Here is a 20,563-nt window from a genome sequence, read left to right as displayed (position 1 = left end):
ATATATATATAAGAACAGATATTCTTTTTCACAATCTTTTCCTACAAGACATTTACTATAGTTCCCTGTACTATATAGTAGGACCTTGTTGTTGATTTTATATATAGTAGTTTGTATCCAGCAGACATCTTTTGAACCATGTTATGTCCAGACTTTGGCACTGGAGATACAAGAAGGAATGAGGCGCAATCATAGTTCTCAAAAAGCGCTCCATGGCGGGAAGTCAGAGATGTGAAATGTTAAGTGCAATAAAGTAGCAGAGATGCCGCAGGATGAGTTGCTAGCAGGTAGAATGGGCAGTCCTTTCTCTTGGAAAGGGTGGCAGGAATCTGGGAATGTATAAGCTTAATGCTACACTTCCATTGAAGGAATCTCACTTCTCTGTAATCAAACCCAAGCTGTTTATTTTACCATGTATCTGAGAGCATGGACTTTAGAAACAGATTGCTGCTGTTGTTCAGTCACTGAGTTGTGTCCTACTCTTTGCAACACCATGAAATGCAGCATGCAAGGCTTCCCTGTCCTTCACTATGTCCCAGAGTTTGTTCAAATTCATGTCCATTGAGTGATGCTGTCTAACCATCTCATCCTCTACTGCCCTTCTTTTTATGCCTTTGATCTTTTGCAGAATCAGGCTCTTTTCCAATGAGTCAGCTCTTATTCAGGTAGCCAAAGTATTGGAGCTTTAGCATCAGTCCTTCCACTGAATATTCACGGTTGATTTCCTTTAGGACTGACTGGTTTGATCTCCTTGCAATCCAAGGGACTCTCACAAGTCTTCTGCTGCTGCTAAGTTGCTTTAGTCGTGTCCGACTCTGTGTGACCCCATAGACAGCAGCCCCACCAGGCTCCCCCATCCCTGGGATTCTCCAGGCAAGAACACTGGAGTGGGTTGCCATCCCAGCCCCTCACTTATTAACTCTGAAACCTTGGGCAATTGCTTAATGTCTTTGTCTCACTTTCCACTTCTCTATCATGGGGATAAAAAGAGTAACCCCTTCAGTGTATCTTTGTGTGGACTAAATAAATTAATGCATGGGAAGGGCTTAGAACAATACCTAGCTCAGAGTATGTACTGGATATATGTTAACCATGTCATTATTATTTTTCTTTGTATCTTTGTATCTTAAGTTTTAAGAAAAACTTGAACTATCTTAGCAGATTCAATGAGTGTGGATAGATTTTCTTGTTGTTTTGGGTTTTTTTTTCTAATTATGTTTAAGCTCTGAGACATTGGGGTGGAAGTGGGAGTAAGGGATGGGCAAGATGCATTAATTCTGAAAGAAGCAAATGTTTTTGGGCAAATCTGAAAATTAAAGGAGTGGTAGAAGTGATGCTTAATGTTTCTCAGATCGCTCATGTCCTACATATCTACTGGTGTTTTTAGAGTTTCAATTATTCGCTCATGTCCTACGTATCTACTGGTGTTTTTAGAGTTTCAATTATTCGCTTATGTCCTACGTATCTACTGGTGTTTTTAGAGTTTCAATTATAGGATGGCATAATGGTATAACCTGGAGAAGAAATCAATTTGGGCATTAATAATAAAACTTAATAAGATGAATTCATTAAGAGAAGTAACCACTTGGAGGTCTCTTAATGGATTCTTCTCCCATAAAGAAGGAAGTGAACAGTAATGTTGGTATATAGAGTGCTTGAAAAGAAGCTGTTATGGGGTTAGAACTGGTAGTGCTCCAAATACCACAGTAGCTTTGCAGCAAGAAACAAATCTCTGAATTATCACAAGAAGACTGGTGAATACTAATTGCTTGCTTCTGTTCTTGTTGTTTTTTGTTATTTTCTTAATGACCTTCCTGCTTTGTTATATTTTTTAAAATGTTTTCATTGAAGTAGAATATAAAGTGAGAAAGGCATATAAATCAAAAGTGGATGTATCAATGAATATTCACAAAATTGCGCATGGATACGTAGGTGAGGAGTTAACACACTACTGGCATCAGACCCAAAGCCGGCCCACTGCCTGGCTTTGAAAATCATTCTGTTGGAAGACAGCAATACCCATTTATTTACATATTATCTATAGTTACTTTTTAAATTTAATTTTTATATTATAGTTGATTGACAGTGTTTTGTTAGTTTCGGGTGTACAGCACAGAGGTTCAGTTACACACTGTTGTTTCGTTGCTAAGTGCTATATGACTGTTTTGCCACCCCATGGACTGTAGCCCCCCAGGCTCCTCTGTCCACGGGATTTCCCAGGCAAGAATACTGGAGTGGGTTGCCATTTCCCTTTCCAGGGGATCTTCCAGACCCAGAGATCAAACGTGTGTTTCCTGCATTGGCAGGCAGATTCTTTACCAGTGAGCCACCAGGGAAGCCCCTCAGTTATATATGTATATATAGATATAGATACATATCCATTCTTTTTCAAATTCTTTTCCTTTATAGATTATTACAGAATATTGAGTAAAGTCCCCTGTGCTATACAGTAGGTCCTTGTTGATTATTTTATATATAGTACTATGAATATGTGAGTAACAAACTTAATTTATCTCTTCTCCCCAGCTTTCCCATTTGGTAACCATAAGTTTATTTTGGAAATAAGTTCATTTGTATCATGTTTTTAAATTCCACTTGTAAGTGATATCATATAGCATTTGTCTGTCTGACTTATTTTACTAACAATATTCTCTAGGCCCATTCATGTTGCTGTAAATGGCATTATTTCATTCTTTTTAATGTCTGAGTAATATTCCATTGTATATATGTACCACATCTTTTTTATCCAATTCTCTGTCAACAGACATTTATGTTGCTTCCACATCTTGGCTACAGTATATAGTGCTTTGATGAACATTGGGGTCATGTATCTTTTGGAATTATGGTTTTCTATGGCTATATTCCCTGGAGTTGGATTGATAAATCATGTGATAGCTCTATTTTTAGCTTTCTAGGAAACCTCCATACTGTTCTCCATGGTGGTTGTACCACTCCCACAAAGCATATAGGAGGGTTCCCTTTTCTCCACACCCTCTCCAGCATTTGTTATTATAGACCTTTTGATGATGACCATTCTGACTGGTGTGAGGTGATACTTCATTGTAGTTTTGATTTGCATTTCCCTAATAAATAGCAATGTTGAATGTCTTTTCATGTGCCTGTTGGTCATCTGTATGTCTCCTTTGGAGAAATGTCTATTTAGATCTTCTGACCATTTTTGATTTGGTTGTTTTTTCCATAATAAGCTGCATGAGCTGTTTGTATATTTTGGAAACTAATCCCTTGTCGATCACTTCATTTACAAATATTTTCTCCCATGTTGTAGGTTGTCTTTTCATTTTATTGGTGGTTTCTTGTGCTCTGCAAAAGCTTTTAATTAGGTCCCATTTATTTTCATTATTCTAGGAGGTAGATTCAAAAATATATTCATGTGATTTATGTCAAAAAGTGTTCTATGTTTTCCTCTAAGAGTTTTATAGTATCTGGTCTTATATTTAGGTCTTTATTCTTTTGTATGTAGCTGTCCAGTTTTCCCAGCACCACTTATTGAAGTCTTTTCTCCATTGTATAGTCTTGCCTGATTTGCCATAGATTAATTTACCATAGATGCTTGGGTTTATTTCTGGGTTTTCTGTCCTGTTCCATTGACCTATAATTCTGCTTTTGTGCCAGTAACATACTATTCTCATGACTGTAACTTTGTAGTATAATCTGAAGTTGGGGAACCAGATTCCTCCAGATCCATTTTTCTTTCTCAGGATAGCTTTGGCTATCTGGGGTCTTCTGTGTTTCCATACTAATTTTTAAGATTTTTTTCATTCTAGTTCTGTGGAAAATGCCATTGGTAATAGAAATTGCATTGAATCTGTAGATTGCCTTGGGTAGTATAATCATTTTGATAATATTAATTCTTCCAATCCAAGAACACAGGGTATCTTTCCATCTGTTTGTGTCATCTTCATTTCTTTCATCAGCATCTTAAGAGTTTTCAGTGTTTTGCCTTTTTGGTAGGCTTATTCCTGGGTATTTTATTCGCTTTGATGTGATGGTAAATGGGATTATTTCCTTCACTTTCTGATCTTTTGTTGTTAGTATACGGAAATGCAACAGAATATACTGTTTCCTGCGATCTTAACCGAATTCATCAATAAACTCTAGTAGTTTTCTGATAGCATCTTTAGGGTTTTTTGTGTACAGTATCATTTCATCTGTAAATAGTGACAGTTTTACCTCTTTTCCAAATTGGATTCCTTTTCTTCTTCTGATTGCTGTTGGCTAGGATGTCCAGAACTATGTTGAATAAAAGTGGTGAGAGGGGACGTTTTTGTCTTGCTCCTGATCCTACAGGAAATGCTTTTAGCTTTTCTCCATTGAGTATGATGTTAGTGGTGGGTTTGTTATATATGGCCTTTATTATGTTGAGATATATTCCCTCTAAGTCCACTTTCTGGAGAGTTTTTATCATAAATAGATGTTGAATTTGGTAAAACATTCTATTAAAATGATCACATAGCTTTTATTTTTCAGTTTGTTGACTCAATATATTGCACAGACTGATTTGCTCAGGTTGGCTTTAGGCAGTCTATCTGCTGATGGCTAGAGCTACATTCCCATTCCTGTCCAATTCTTTGCTACCCTATGGACTGTAGCCCACCAGGCTCCTCCTCCATCCATGGGATTTTCCAGGCAAGAATACTTGTGGGTTGCCATTTTCTTCTCCAGGGGGTCTGCCTGACCCAGGGATCGACCTCAGGTCTTCCACATTGCAGGCAGACTTTTTACCCTCTGAGCCACCAGGGAGTCCTTAAGGCATCTCAACACTGGGACCTACCTGCTGTTGAATGGGGCCAGGTCTTGAGAAAAAAGGCAGCCTCCAGCAGAGCTCACATCAATGAATACTCCCCAGTACTTCTTCCACCATTGTTCTTGTCCCCACAGTGAGCCACAGCCATCCCTTGGAGATCTTTCACCCCAGGAGGCACTCCAAAGCCAGAAGGTAGGTCTGGGCCAGGTTCCTATGAAGTCACTGCTTTTTCCCTGCCCAGTGCACATGAGACCTTGTTTGTTACCTTCTAAGAGTGTTGTTTGCCTCAGTCCTGTGAAGTGCCTGGGATCAAGATCCACTGGCATTCAAAGCCAAATATTATGCTGAGGGTTTTTCCTCCCAGTACCAGATGCCCAGACTGGGGAGTCTGATGTGGAGCTCAGAACTGTTACTCCTATGGGAGAACCTCTGTGATACAATTATTTTCTCTTTCTGGCAGGTATGGGATTTGATTATACCACAAAAGTGCCCCTCCTACTGCCTTGTTGTAGCTTGTCTTTGGATACAGAATATGTTTTCTCATGGGGTGTAGTCTTTTTTGTTGATGGTTGTTCAACAGTTGGTTGTGATTTTGGTGTTTTTATGAGAGGAGGTGAGCTCAAGTCCTCTAAATGGTATCAAATCTTTTTCTTTTTCTGTCATTGATTTTTAATTCTGCTGTGGTATTTTAGTCATTTAATATATACTGAGATTTGTTTTATGCCTCTGCATATTTCTGTTTTGATAAGTGTTTAAAGTGTGTTCTGCAATTGTTGAGTATAATCTTCTGTGTCTATTAGTTGGCAAGTTTAACTGTGTTGTTCAAATCTTACATTCATGTCCTATTAAACTTTGTCTATTTCCTCTACTAGTTACTAAGAAAAGAGTGTTAAAGTCCACAGTCATACTTGAGAATTTTATCTTATGCTCCTTCTAGTTTGGTCACTTTTTACTTTATATACTTTGAAGCTGTATTTTTATGTTCAAACAGTTTAGGATTATTCTATTTTACTGTTGAGTTGAAATTTTATCTTAAAGTCATTCTTTATCTATAATAATGTAATATTTTGAAGATGTGATGGGCAAGCAGCTAAGGACCTAACTGTAAAACCTCCCCAAGGACAGAACTGAGCCTCTGTGGTCATTAGCAGAGAAAAAGGTCCACCCTGTTCTCTGTCACAGCCAGGCAGGTGGACTGAGCTTTACAAAAACCATACCCAAGGACCAACTTGGCTTAACTCATGACCACACTGATCATCTCCTTCTTTGCTGCAAAAGAACATCACTAAGAGCAGAGATCAATAACTTATTCTTACAGGGCTAGACAGTAAATAATTTTGACTTTGGGGGTCATGATGCAAGATTGAGGCTACTATATTTTAAATGGTTGTATCAGTTCAGTTCAGCTCAGTCGTGTCGGACTCTTTGTGACCCCATGAATCACAGCACGCCTTGTATTTACATAACTACTTAAAATGTAAAAACTATTATTAACTCACAGGTAGGTTTAAAAAAAGAAACAAAGCAGAGAGTTATCCAGATTTGGCCTTCAGGCTATAATTTGCTGACCCTTGATCTAGAACTTTAATATGTCTGGCATACAATAGAAGTTACTAGACTCAAAGACTATTGAAAGAAGTAAAATAAGTATAAATTCTTAACTGGGGTAGGTGTCTGCTACTTCAAAGATGAAAGCAGAAGTGCGTGTGGTCAAACACCATGAAAAATCAAGGAAATGTGGTATTACATAAAGAAAAATAAGTGGTAAAGAATTCAAAACAGGTGTACAGAAAATCATTGAGCTACAAAAAAATCACGGGAAGGTAATTCAATGAACTTGCGAATAAAATTAATGAACAGAAAGAGTCCTTTACTAAAGAGATTGAAATTATAAAAGAGAACCAAACAAATTCTGGAGCTGAAGAATTCAGTGAATGAGATGAAGACCACATGGAAAAAAGAATAAAATGATTGGAAGATGCTGCTGCTACTAAGTTGCTTCAGTCGTGTCCAACTCTGTGTGACCCCATAGACGGCAGCCCACCAGGCTCCACCATCCCTGGGATTCTCCAGGCAAGAACACTGGAGTGGGTTGCCATTTCCTTCTCCAATGCATGAAAGTGAAAAGTGAAAGTGAAGTCAGTTCAGTCAGTTGTTTCCGACTCCTAGCGACCCCATGGACTGCAGCCTACCAGGCTCCTCCGTCCATGGGATTTTCCAGGCAAGAGTACTGGAGTGGGGTGCCATTGCCTTCTCTAGACTGGAGGATAGGAATATTTAGAAATAACTTAGAGATAATACATAGAGATAATTCAGTCAAAAGAAGACAGAAATTAGACTTTTTAAAAAGTAAAGAAAACCTATGCAAACTATCAGATTCAATCAGACAAATCTGAGAATAATTGGTATATCAGAAGAAAGTGGGGCGGGGGGGTGGGGTGGTAGGGGCCAGAGAGTTTAGTTAAAAAATAACTGGGAATTTTCCAAACCTGATTCCTCTGCCATCTTGATTTAGAAACCTGAGATCAAATTGCCAACATCCATTGGATCATAGAAAAAGCAAAAGAATTCCAGAAAAACATCTACTTCTGTTTTAGTGACTACACCAAAGCTTTTCTTTGCCTGTGTGAATCACAACAAACTGGAAAATTCTTCAACAGAGGACTACCTTACCTGCCTTTCTCTAATTATTAGAGAAATGCAAATCAAAACTACGATGAGGATTAGAATGACCATTATCAGAAAGTCTACAAATGAGGGTATGGAGAAAAAGGAATCCCTCCCACACTATTGGTTGGAATGTAAGCAGCCACTATGGAAAACAGTATGGAAGTTCCTCAAGAAATTAAAAATGGAGTTTCTATATGATCCAATAATCCCACTCCTGGGCATATAATGGGACAAAACTAGAATTCAAAACGATACATATACTTCTGTGTTCATAGAAGCACTATCTATAATAGCAAGACATGAAACAACCTAAATGTTCATTACCAAATGAATGGATAAAGAAGTTATGGTATATATATACAGTGGAATACTACTCAGCCATAAAAAAGGATGAAATAATGCCATTTTCAGCAACATGGATATCTAAAGTCAGTCAGAGAGAAAGAAAAATACCATATGATATAACCTAGAAAAAAAAGATAAGTTTCTAGAAATACACAACCTACCAAGGCCGAATCAGCAAAAAATAGAAAATATGAAAAGATCAATAATGATTAAAGAGAATCAGAAATCAAAAGTCTCCCAACTTAGAAAAACCACAGGACCAGACAATTTCACTGGTGAATTCTACCAGACATTAAAAGAATACAAATCCTCCTCACTTACAAAAAATTGAAGAGGAGGGAACACTCCCAAACTCATTCTTCAAGGCCAGCATTACCTTGATACCAAAGCCAGATAAGGATACCACAAGAAAAGATAATATTGGACCAATATTCTTGATAAACACAACTTCAAAAATTCTCAAAATATTAGCAAGCCAAATTCAAGAACACAATAAAACAATTGCATACTACAGCCAAGTGGGATTTATCTGTGATGTATGACTGGTTCAACATATATACATTTTAATGTAATATATCAGATTAATAGGATGAGATACAAAAATCATATATCTCAATAAATACAGGAAACATATTTGCAAAATTCAACATTCTTTTATGATTAAAAAAGATTGTTGTATGTGGCTAAAGTTGTTTGTCCTATACACAAAACTCTTGACTTTTGCCTGCCATAGCTCTGGAATCAATCATTTCTCCAAGGAGCCCTGGTTCCTTTTACTAGAGAATGGTATTTAGAAAACAAGATCTGGACTTGAGATATTATTACTGCTCCTAGGGTGCCATTGCTTCCAGGCTCAGGGAGCAACTCTTTTTCAAGTGTCCTGGCCATCTTTCTAGAAAATATGTTACCTGTGCTTTGGGGGAAAATAGGGCTTCCCAGGTGGCACTAGTGGTAAAGAATCCACCTGACAAATGCAGGAGACTCAAGAGATGCAGGTTCAATCCCTGGGTCACTTACTTCAGTATTCTTGCCTTGGAAGTCCCAGGGACCGAGGAGCCTGGTGGGCTGCAGTCCATGGGGTCACAAAGAGTGGGACACAACTGAAGTGACTTAGCACATGCATTAAAACAGTGACATATTCAGACTACTAAGCTTCTGAAAATAGTACTGGAAAGCCAATACACTCTGTTCTTTTTCCTTCCCTAGTTCTTCAGTTTGGATTTACAACTATCTTTGTGGCAGCTTTTCCCCTAGCACCACTTCTGGCCTTACTGAATAATATAATTGAAATTCGACTTGACGCTTATAAATTTGTCACACAGTGGAGGCGACCTTTAGCTTCAAGGGCCAAAGATATAGGTAAGTTGGATTTGGGGGTGTTTTTAAAAGAGCCACTAACTTTAGATATTTACATATAGTTTCCATGTAAGATGACTAAATCTTGCAAAAGAATAATTATATTAGCTTTAAATAATATTAGGTAACAAGTACAGTTACCTGTTTGAAAATTTATAATTTCCAGTGCTAGAGAATTTGTGCTTAAATAGATTCTCAGTTTGGTTGTTTCTATCCTAGGATGCTAGAATTTAAAAATTTGATTTATTACTACTTCCTTTTGAAAGTAGATCTTGCATTTGCTTCAGTTTGTTTTGCTCTTTCCTAAATGTCTGCCTGAGTCACAGGAAGCAGAGTCCCATTTTTCTAGAGGCAGAGATGGCTTTTGGTTTTTGACTAGAGGTGCTAAGTTGAACCAGGTGTCTTTTATTCATTTTTGCATTGGGTGCTTCATATAGAGCTGGCAGGTGCCCAGCCAGCATGTGTGGAAGAGAATTCAGTGCAAACGTTAGCTCAGTGGCCTCTTAACCTCCAGATGAAACAGACAGACATTCAATGAGCACCTACCTTGGGTCATGCATCAGGAACTTGGTCCATAAAGATGAACTGGAAGGATCCTATACTTATCCCGAGGATCTCCTAGTCTGGTGACAGCTTGACACTGCATATGCCAGCCAGTCTTAGCAAATGGTATTTGGTACCTTATCATCAACCAGAATTCTCTCCTTATTTCTGAAGCTGATTGAGTTTTAAGTCATGAGTATTGGCACTTGCAATCAAACTCCTTCAGTGCCAAGGTGTTTGCAAGTAGAAAGTCTTCCTTCTGGTTGCAAGTATCAGTATTTGGAATGATGGAAGGACCCATGGAAAGGACTATTGAAAATTAGTTACCCCAGTTGTTTTCATACTTATTTGCCTCTGCTGTTGTATCTGGAATTAACTAACACTTCTCTTTGAATAGGAATTTGGTATGGGATTCTTGAAGGCATTGGAATTCTCTCCGTTATTACAAATGCATTTGTGATAGCGATCACATCTGACTTTATCCCTCGCTTGGTATATGCTTATAAGTATGGACCTTGTGCGGGCCAAGGAGAAGCTGGGCAAAAGTAAGTTTGCCATAAAGCCATCATGGAATCCCCATTCCCTAGCCATTGTATACGGTTGGACACCCAAACAGAAGCCTCTGCATTGGAGTACATGGGACACAAGTCCAGGACAAGAAGGCTTGTTGTGGGGGAGGTGGGATTATAATATAACAATACTTTTGGCCAAAGGAAACACATCCTGTTCTACTGAAGGGTTGGGAGTCATATAGATCATACACGTTTTAGATGGAATCAAATGTGAGAAGAGCAATCAATCATTTTTCCCACTCTTGCCCACCATGAATTTAAAAATGTGTGGTATGCTGTGTAGCAAAAAAAAAAAAAATAGTAGTACATGATGTATAGTTATGCCATTTTTATGAGTTTGTAAAAATATAATTTGATTCCCCTTGTGTCATTAGGTAGACTCTGCAAATTTTATATGGGAAATGTGAAACCACATGCCAGGTACCCATAAAGTACTCAATAAATACTTGTGGAATAAGTAACTGAATGCTTCTTTTCTGGCTACTGACTTGACTAGTGTCAATATTATCATAGGCAACTCCCTGAGAGGTCAGTTCTATAGCATCACCTCAGTGATCCCCAAAGCTGTATTTCTGGTCAGATAAAGCCTTGACAATATCATAACATGTCCTCTAGCTTAGCTTCCCTGGTGGCTCAGAGGTTAAAGCGTCTGCCTCCAATGCAGGAGACCCGGGTTTGATGCCTGGGTCAGGAAGATCCACTGGAGAAGGAAATGGTAACCCACTCCAGTATTCTTGCCTGGAGAAATCCCATGGATGGAGAAGCCTGGTAGGCTACAGTCCACAGAGAGTCGGACACGACTGAGCGCAAAGGGTCGCAAAGTCGGACATGACTGAGCGACTTCACCTTCCCTTTGGGAAAAAAGATATAAAGAGTCCTAACATACTTCAGTGGGAAAAAATACAACAACCCTGTTTGATTAATGTCAAAATAATCTAATTGTGGGGTTTAAATGTCTGTAGATTGGAGTGGAACGTGTGTTGGTGTCACAGGATCATTTCAGTGCCCCAGAAATCATCTCACTTGGGCTACTGCTTATTCACACAAGCAGCCCTGCCTCTTGGCTTACTGGTTTGAGCCAAATTAATTCATCCTCTGTAGCTATTATAGTTCCATCAGCCCTCAAGGAGGACAGTGCCACCAAACAAAGTTGGCTGAATTCATGCATGTGTAGTCTAGGTCCAGCTCACAACCCAGTTATTTGAGGAAATTTCTATAAAGTTCATTACTACACTAGCCACGTGTTTGTTAAACACGTATACTCTAGCAACTTTAGTGAGCATACCATCCCATTTTAAGAAAGATTTAAAAACTTATGTTGTACTATGTATCCACTTCTTTCTAACTGTAATGGTTGTCAACATTTTGTTCTTGACTTAGCCTAGAAAGGCTTACCTATGTTCAAACCACAGTGTTTTGATTCTCAAACCAATTCAGGGAGCAAGGACATGTATTATTACCCTCATTTTGAAGAGCAGAAAGAGATTGAGAGATTAAATCCAGAATCACAAGGCAGGACTCATCCTGAACCTCATAGCTCTCAAGGCCTGTGCCAATAAGCCATTATCCAACTCATCAATAGTCAACTCCGTGGGGTTTAAATTCCAGTGGTTATTCCCATTCTTCCCTTATTTCAAATATTGTGAAACCTGTCTTGTTCTGCTGCTGCTGCTAAGTCGCTTCAGTCGAGTCCGACTCTGTGTGACCCCATAGATGGCAGCCCACCAGGCTCCCCCGTCCCTGGGATTCTCCAGGCAAGAACACTGGAGTGGGTTGCCATTTCCTTCTCCAATGAATGAAAGTGAAAAGTGAAAGTGAAGTCTCTCAGTCATGTCCGACTCTTAGCGACCCCATGGACTGCAGCCTACAAGGCTCCTCCGTCCAGGCAAGAGTACTGGAGTGGGATGCCATTGCCTTCTCCGTGTCTTGTTCTAGAGGGAACCAAAAAACAAAGTAGCAACATTATGAACAATTAATAGTGAATCAATTCTTTAGACTTTTGGCAGCCTATTAGATTTAAGACAGTGTTCATAGTGATTAGAATTTATCTAAATAGCCTCATTTCAGTTTTATTGTGCTCTCCAGGCACTGCCCCCCCCCCTTTTTTTAAACAACTTTTCTTTTAACCTTTGCCACCTTCAATATTTATACATCTGCTTTTTAATCTTCTACTCCATTGTTCATTTTTCTTGTTTTTAAGTAGTTACATTTGTCTGCTTCTCCATGAATCTTATTTTCTGCCCCACCAGCTACTCTATTATCCTTTTTAGGTTTCTTCTTTTTCCAATTTAAAAATGCTTCAGAGATGACTGAACTCATAGAGGAACAGCATTGTCAGACCTTAGATGTCACAGGCTTCTAGGGTAGCACGTGCAGTCATAGTCAAATCCCACTCATGATTTAGTCCAGTTGTAGAAATGTCATATTTCAATTTAAATTGACCCTAAGTCAACAGTACTCCAACAATACCCATCACCTTCTCCAAACCTCCAGGTTTCCTTCAGGCCTCCTTACCTTTCAGGCTTCCCTGGCTCCTCCACGGATGAGAATTTCAAGCCTACATCTAGGCTCATTCAGTTCACAGGCCCCTTGTCCCTGTGACAGCGTGCTTCAGTTATTCCTAGTCATGTATTCCAATTAGTCTCTCCACCAACACAGATGCTCTGCAGACAAGTCTTCAGTGACACAGTGGGGAAGATAGTCTCATTTTCAGCCAGATCTGGAACACTGTGGTTTGAGGCATGGTCTCCACACAGTGGGTACCCAAGAGTATTTCAGATGTTGTCACCTTCCCTCTTAAGATACTCTGTCTTTCCTGCTGCCTGTGATTAGACTGTTTATTGTTTATAAAATGAAGTCACTTCCTTTTTGAGGGTATCTTCCCAGGGCCCTTTAGAAAAGAGCTTAGATAACTGAAATCACCTCTGGGCAGACATCAGGAGGCAGAAATTGTGAAATAAAATTGAAGGTGCAAATTATAAAATTGTTCCTGCCAATCAGAGTTAAAATTTCAATCAACAAACTAAATTTTTTTCCCAGAAAGCACAAATAACCAATTTTATCAGTTTGATCCCTTATCCTCAATGAATGCATCAAACTAATTACTTTGGTATCAGATAGACATAGATTACAGTTTGGGAACTTTCTCTTACAGTTTGGCATCATCCTCTAAGGATATATGCAGGCCCAAGAATTACTGTGAGGTATGTACCTGGTGTACATGATGTAGTGATAAATAAAATCAAGCTAATTTTCCTGTAGAAATAGTGATCTCATAAGGAGTAACACACTTGATCAAGGACACTGCTCAAATTTTCACAGAATGGGTTATGAATATCTGAATGAACTATATTTATAAACTATAAATCAATTAAATAGATCAACATCATAATCAGTTGTAAAGTTGTATTTCAAAAGATAAAGCTGATGGTTAAGTGAAAGTGTTAGTTGCTTAAGTCATTTATTATAGTCATCTAAAAACATGTCTGACTTTAAATGCACAAACCTGATCTCATTTCCCCTGGATTTTTTTGCCCTTTTGCCCCATGCTTTGTGAGTCACAATGCCTAAAACCTCAAAAGCAAATTTACTTTGGCAGAATTCAAAGATACTCTGCAGTGAGTTTGACCTGGAATCAACATTCAAAGGTCAACTTCTCATTCTGTTCTCTCCCAAATAGTTATAGTAAGTATAATGAGCGTGTGTGTTAGTCATTCAGTCGTGTCCAATTCTTTGCGACCCCATGGACTGTAGCCTGCCAGGATTCTCTGTCCATGGAATTCTCCAGGCAAGAATACTAGAGTGGGTTGCCATTCCCTTCTCCAGGGGATCTTCCCGATCCAGGGATTGAACCCAGGTCTCCTTCACGACAAGTAGATTCTTTACTGTCTGAGCCACCAGGGAAGCCAAGTATAATAATTATCTCTAGTTCATCCTTTTCCCCCATAGTAAGGGACGGAAAGCAATAAATAATGAATAGTATTAAAACCAAAGTTCTCACATTTAAATATGTCTTCTCAGACATTATTTGAACAAGGTATGCATTCTAATTCAAACAATGCTGCCTTTTCATAAGACGTTTTTCTGAATCTCCTTTCTTAGAAATGTCTGCAGAGGCTGCCTGCCAGCCTCTTAGGGAAATTATTATTTTATGTTCCCAGGAAACACCTCTTTTGTTTGATACCTTTTCCTCCATTCCTCTCACTTCTCCCTGATCATCAGTATAACCTCATCTTCCCTGTGTCTCACTTGGATCTGGGGCTGAGTCACACTGAGGGTACACAGACCACCTGGCAGCAAACTGAATAGTAGACATGGGGTCTGCCGCTGCCTGTGGCCTTCCTCCTGTAACAGGAGGCCGCTGGAAACGAAGCACACCATACAGTGAAGAAACCTACAGGGAACCTCATTTCCCTGAATGGATGGTCGTCCCAACTATTTGATGTTGGCAAGCCAAGATTCTTTCCCACAGTGGAAACGGAGAAATGCCTAGACAGTTCAGCATTAGCAGTCCTCCTCCTCCTCTGATTATGAAAATAACATGGAAAAAAGACTTACACAGTTGACAGTTATGTATATATGTACTAGCTTCACATGTAACGCTTTGGACCCAGGAGGAGTACATGCCCACTAAAGGCATTTTCAGCTTGATTTATGAGTGACATCAAATGAATATGCTTAATAAATAGTTCAGTGACATACCCCTTTTATTTTGAGGCTTTAAGGTATTCAGCCCATGAGACAGGTATTTTATTTGAATTTAAGTTCTCAATTGAGGTTTTTTAAACAGAGCCGCCATTAGACAAGCAGCTTTAAACTTAGTAAAGCTCAGGGCTGCTTTATGAGAGAAAAGTGTAGGAGGGCCTGGAAATAATTATTCCATTTCAACAATGGCCTGTTTTTTGCCAGTTTCCATAGCACCTTTCCCTTCCCACAGCCCAGCACCTGAGAAGACTGCTCTATATTTCACAAAACCGGCTCCCTCTCTGACAACTAATTATCATCAAGATACTGATTTGTTTTCACGTCATGTTCTAGGCAGTTCATATATGAGGGAGAAATCATTTCAAATTACCCTTTTAAGGAGTGATGGGGAGGCCTGCTGCCAGTGGGAGAAGGGCGTGTTACACACACACTGACCATTACTTTCACTCATGAGTGACTTGATAAATGAGCCCTTCTCCTTGGTTCACTTAAGGCCAGCCTTTTCTTGAGCAAGACAACACACATACAGAACCCATGTGCTCTCAGAACAATATCTGTGTCATCACTTGGGTTTGATATTCAGCAACTTTGAATAATCACATCAGACATATTAATGGAAAGAGTCTGAAAACCATTATTTATTCTTTCAGTTGATAATTATTTGTTGACCTCTTGCTAGGTGCATGCAATAAAATGAATAATAGCCACTCACGTTTATTAAGATCTTGCTATATGCTAAGTAAGCAGTATATCAGAGTATATAAGCAGTACATAAGCAGACATGTTTTACACATATCGTTTTCTTCCCACAATGACCCTATGAGGTGGTACTTTCATTGCTTTAAAGAAGTTGCATAATTTGTCAATATGACATGGCTAGAAAGCAGCAAAGCTACAATATATGACCCTAAAACCCAAGTTTCTTGTACCAATATACTGAACCCCCAGCACAGGCTGAAAGCCATGTTCTCAAGAAGCTTATAATCCTAGGTAATAATTTTATTCCTGATCCATCTTCTAGACCTTGATAGAACCCCTGGTACTTTATGTCCTCTCCAATTTAACGGATTCCTACACTGCGTGAGACTATCCTAGGATACCAAAGTATCGATGACACCTCTTTTGATCCAAAAATAAAAAACACTACAGTCCAAAGGAGAAGACATACACGTATGCAGCCAACCCTAGGATAAGCTGTATGGCCATTAGGAAGTAAATACAGAAGTGCCACAGACAGAAGGGAATGAAGCTTCTGACTAGGCACATTAGGACATCTTCACACAAGAGATGGCATCTCAGCTGGCCATTGGAGGATGTTACCATTTGTACAAAATGAGTAAGGAATCCCAACAGAAAGCAGAGGCATGAAAGCATATGATACATGAAGGAAACATAATCTACCATGATTGTAGCATGGATGAGTTGGGAAGTGGTGTCATATCCATAGCCATTATATTCAGGTCATTATAAGGAAGTATGTGCTGTGCTCATTCACTTCAGTCGTGTCCAACTCTTTGCAATCTATGGACTGTAGGCCACCAGGCTCCTCTGTCCATGAGATTCTCCAGGCAAGAATACTGGAGTGAGTAGCCATGCCCTCCTCCAGGGGATCTTCCTGACCCAGGAATCAAACCCATATCTCTGGCATCTCTTGGATTGCAGGGAAGTTCTCTACCTACTGAGGCACCCGAGAAACCCCACATAAGAAAGTATAGACAACCAGTAATGAAGGAATGTGATTGTGTGTACATGTATGTGTGTATTTATGAAAGAAGTAGTGACCTAATTTATACTGATTATGCAATGCTTTCACCGTTTCACCGAAGCATTGATTGGAGTAGTGCTGTTCTATATGATGATTCTGCACAAAAAGGACCAGAACAAAAGAAATGACTTGTCTCTCATTTAACACAGCCAGGGTTTTTCAGTGTATTCCAACTTGAGTGCTGTGACAAGACAGGGTCAGATAAGACACCTATAACTGCAGCAATTTTTAGCAAGTAGACCCTTGATGAATTGGATGCAAAGGTGATCAGAGTCCTAATTACAGAATCTGTTTTCATCTTTAGGTGCATGGTTGGCTATGTGAATGCCAGCTTGTCTGTATTCCGAATTTCTGACTTTGAGAACAGATCTGAACCTGAGTCTGATGGCAGTGAGTTCTCGGGGACTCCTCTCAAGTACTGTAGGTAAGTGTAGCACACTCTGCCTCAGCTGGGCTGGCTCTGCCTTGGGGAGGTGTTGCTCAGGTAACAGCCTTTTTGACTGAGCGGCTTTAAAGCAGGGGTTCTCAAACTTAACTATGCATTACAGCCCTCTGGAGGATTTTTAAATCTCTTCACCAAGCTGTGACCCAGACTGATTAAAACACAATCTCTGAGGTGAATCCCAGGCTTCTAGATCCAGGAAACCCATGTAAGAGGAACCCAAAGAGATCCCCACTAAGACATTATAATTAAAGTGTTAAAAGTTAAGAAAAGTAGAGAATATTAAAAGCAGCAAGAGAAAAGCAACTTGTTACACACAGGCATATCTCATTTTTGTGCACTTCACAGATACTGCATTTTTTAAAAGTTTAAGGTTTGTGATGTCTCTGATAGCTCAGTTGGTAAAGAATCCTCAGGAGACCCCGATTTGATTCCTGGGTTGAGAAGATCCACTGGAGAAGGGATAGGTTACCCACTCCAGTACTCTTGGGCTTCTCTTGTGACTTAGCTGGTAAAGAATCCTCCTGCAATGCAGGAGACCTGGGTTCAGTCCCTGGGTTGGGAAGATCCCCTGGAGAAGGGAAAGGCTACCCACTCCAGTGTTCTGACCTGGAGAATTCCATGGTCTGTATAGTCCATGGGGTTGCAAAGAGTTGAACATGACTGAGTGACTTTCACTTCACTTCACAAGGTTTGTGGCAATCCTGGGTTAAGAAAGTCCATCAGTGCTGATTTTCCAATAGCATCTGATCACTTTGTGACTTGGCAACGTTTTGGTAATTATCACCATATTTCAAAATTTTTCATTATTATATTTGCTGTGGTGACCTATAATCAGTGGTCTTTGGTATTAGTAATTAGTAATTACAGTAGTAAAAAACTACTGTAATTGTTTTGGGGTGCTACAAACCATGCCCATGTAAGAAAGACAGTGGATTTACTTGATAAATGTTATATGTGTTCTGACTTACTCTTTTTTCCCCTGCTCTCCCTCTCCTTGGACTCCCCTCTTCCCTGACACAACAATATTGAAATTAGGCCAATTAATAACCTTTCAGTGGCCTGTAAGTGTTCAAGAGAAAGGAAAGCCTTACACCTCTCACTTTAAATTAAAAGCTAGAAATTAAAATTAAAAGCAAGAAATGACTAAGCTTAGTGAGGAAGGCATGTTGAAAGCAGAGGTAAGCCCAAAGTTAGGCATCTTAAACCAAACAGTTTGCTAGGTTATAAATGCAAAGGAAAAGTTCTTGGAGGAAATTTAAAGTGCTACTCCAGTGAACACCCAAATGAGAAGTAAAACAGCCTTACTGATGATCTGAAGAAAGTTTTAGTGATCTGTAGAAAAGATCAAACCAGCAACAACATTTCCTTAAGCCAAAGCTTAATTCAGGGAGAGACCCTCACTCTTTCAATTCTGTGAGATCTGAGATAGATAAGGAAGCTACAGAAAAGTTTGAAGCTAGCAGAGGATGTGGGAGAAGACAATGGCAACCCACTCCAGTACTCTTGCCTGGAAAATCCCATGGACAGAGGAGCCTGGTAGGCTGCCATCTATGGGGTCGCACAGAGTTGGACACGACTGAAGTGACTTAGCAGCAGCAGCAGAGATTGGTTCATGAATTTAATGAAAGAAGCTACCCCTGTAACATGCAAGTGCTAATGTAGAAGCTGCAGTTATTTATCCAGAAGATCTATCTGAAATATTTAATGAAAGTGATTACACTAAACAACAGATTTTAAAGACAGATGAAACAGCCTCTATTTGGAAGAAGATGTCATCTAGAACTTTCATAGCTAGAGAGGAGAAGTCAATGCCTGACTTCAAACTTCAAAGGACAGGCTGACTCTCTCATTAAAGAGTTAATGAAGCTGGAGACCTGAAGCTGAAGCCAGTGCTCATTTACCATTCTGAAAGTCCTAGGGCCCTTAAGAATTATGCTAACTCTACTCTGCAGGTGTTCTATAAATGGAGCAATAAAGCCTGAATCACAGAAAATCTGTTTACAACATGGCTTTCTGAATATTTTAAGCCCACTGTTGAGACCTACTGCATAGAAAAAAGATCCCTTTCCAAACATTGCTGCTTAAGACAGAGACTAAATGATAAGAGTAGAAGGACGTGAACTCACCTCTTCTTACAAAAACACCAAAATCACGAATAACTGCTGAACAACCATCAACTAATAACTACAGAAACCTACAAAAATAGATATTCTACGCCCAAAAATAAAGAAGAAGCCACAACAGGATAATAGGAAGCGTGCAATCATGATAAAATCAAATCACAGCCACCACCAAGTCGGTGACCCACAAACTGGAAAAGAAATATGCCACAGAAATTCTCCCACAGGAGTGAAAGTTCTAAGCCCCATGTCAGGGTCCCCTGCAATGGCAGCAGAGCCCCAGAAAATCTGGCTTTGAAAGGCAACAGGGTTTGATCACAGGAATTCCACAGGTCTAGGGAAAACAGAAACCCCCACTCTTAGAGGGCACACACAGGGTCTTGTGTGCACCAGGACCCAGGGAAATAAAGTGACCTTATAAGAGCCTGGGTCAGACCTACCTGCTAGTATTGGAGGGTCTCCTACACAGGCAGGGGGCAACTGTGACTCACTACAGGGACAAAAACATAGTCAACGTAGTTCTAAGGAGTACTCATTAGCATCAGCCTTCCTGGAGGCCATCATTGTCTCACCAAGACCTGGCCTCACCTAACAGCTGGCAGACCAGGACAGTTCAGGCCAAACAACCAACCAAGTGGGAACACAGCCCCACTCATCAGCAGACAGACTGATTAAAGTCTTCCTGAGCACACAACTGCCTGATAAACATATCTCTTGACATGGTCCTGCCCAGAGTGACAAGACCCAGTTCCACCCACTGGTGGGCAGGAACCAGTCCCTCCCACCAAGAAGCATGAACAAGCCTCTTAGACCAGTCTCATCCACCAAGTTGAAGACAGCAGAAGAAGAATTACAGCCCTGTAGCCTTCAGAATGGAAACCACAATCACAGAAAGTTAGACAAAATAAGACAGCCAAGGAATATGTCCCAAATGAAGGAACAAGATAAAGCCTCAGAAAGACAACTAAATGAATTGGAAACAGGCCATCTACCCTAAAAAGAATTCAGAATAATGACATTAAAGATGATCTAAGAGCTTGGAAAAAGAATGGAGGTATAGATCAAGAAGATAAATGTTTAACAAAGACCTAGAGCTAAAGAACAAACAGAGGTGAACAGTACAGTAACTGAAATGAAAAATCCAGTAGAAGAAATCAATAGCAGAATAACAGGCAGAATAATGCATAAGTGAGCTGGAAGACAGGATGGTGGGAATCACTGTCATGGAATAGAATAAAAAAAAAGAATGAAGAGAAATGAGGAGAGCCTCAGAGACGC

General features: G+C 39.6%; 1 protein-coding gene across 1 annotated transcript in view; it reads left to right on the top strand.

Moving 5' to 3' along the window:
* The window catches only part of ANO4 (anoctamin 4), a 230,427-nt gene that overhangs the window by 184,374 nt on the left and 25,490 nt on the right, over window positions 1-20,563 (top strand). The window contains exons 21-23 of the mRNA XM_010853456.1: window positions 8,987-9,139; window positions 10,077-10,224; window positions 17,025-17,144. Coding sequence (XP_010851758.1) covers window positions 8,987-9,139; window positions 10,077-10,224; window positions 17,025-17,144 — 421 coding nt within the window. The remainder of the gene's footprint in view (window positions 1-8,986; window positions 9,140-10,076; window positions 10,225-17,024; window positions 17,145-20,563) is intronic.

The sequence above is a fragment of the Bison bison genome, unplaced genomic scaffold (assembly GCF_000754665.1).
Source record: "Bison bison bison isolate TAMUID 2011002044 unplaced genomic scaffold, Bison_UMD1.0 scf7180017864327, whole genome shotgun sequence".
In the NCBI taxonomy this organism is placed as follows: Eukaryota; Metazoa; Chordata; class Mammalia; order Artiodactyla; family Bovidae; genus Bison; species Bison bison.
The sequence above is the reverse complement of the archived record's forward strand: the minus strand, read 5'-3'. Positions and strand labels throughout refer to the sequence as shown.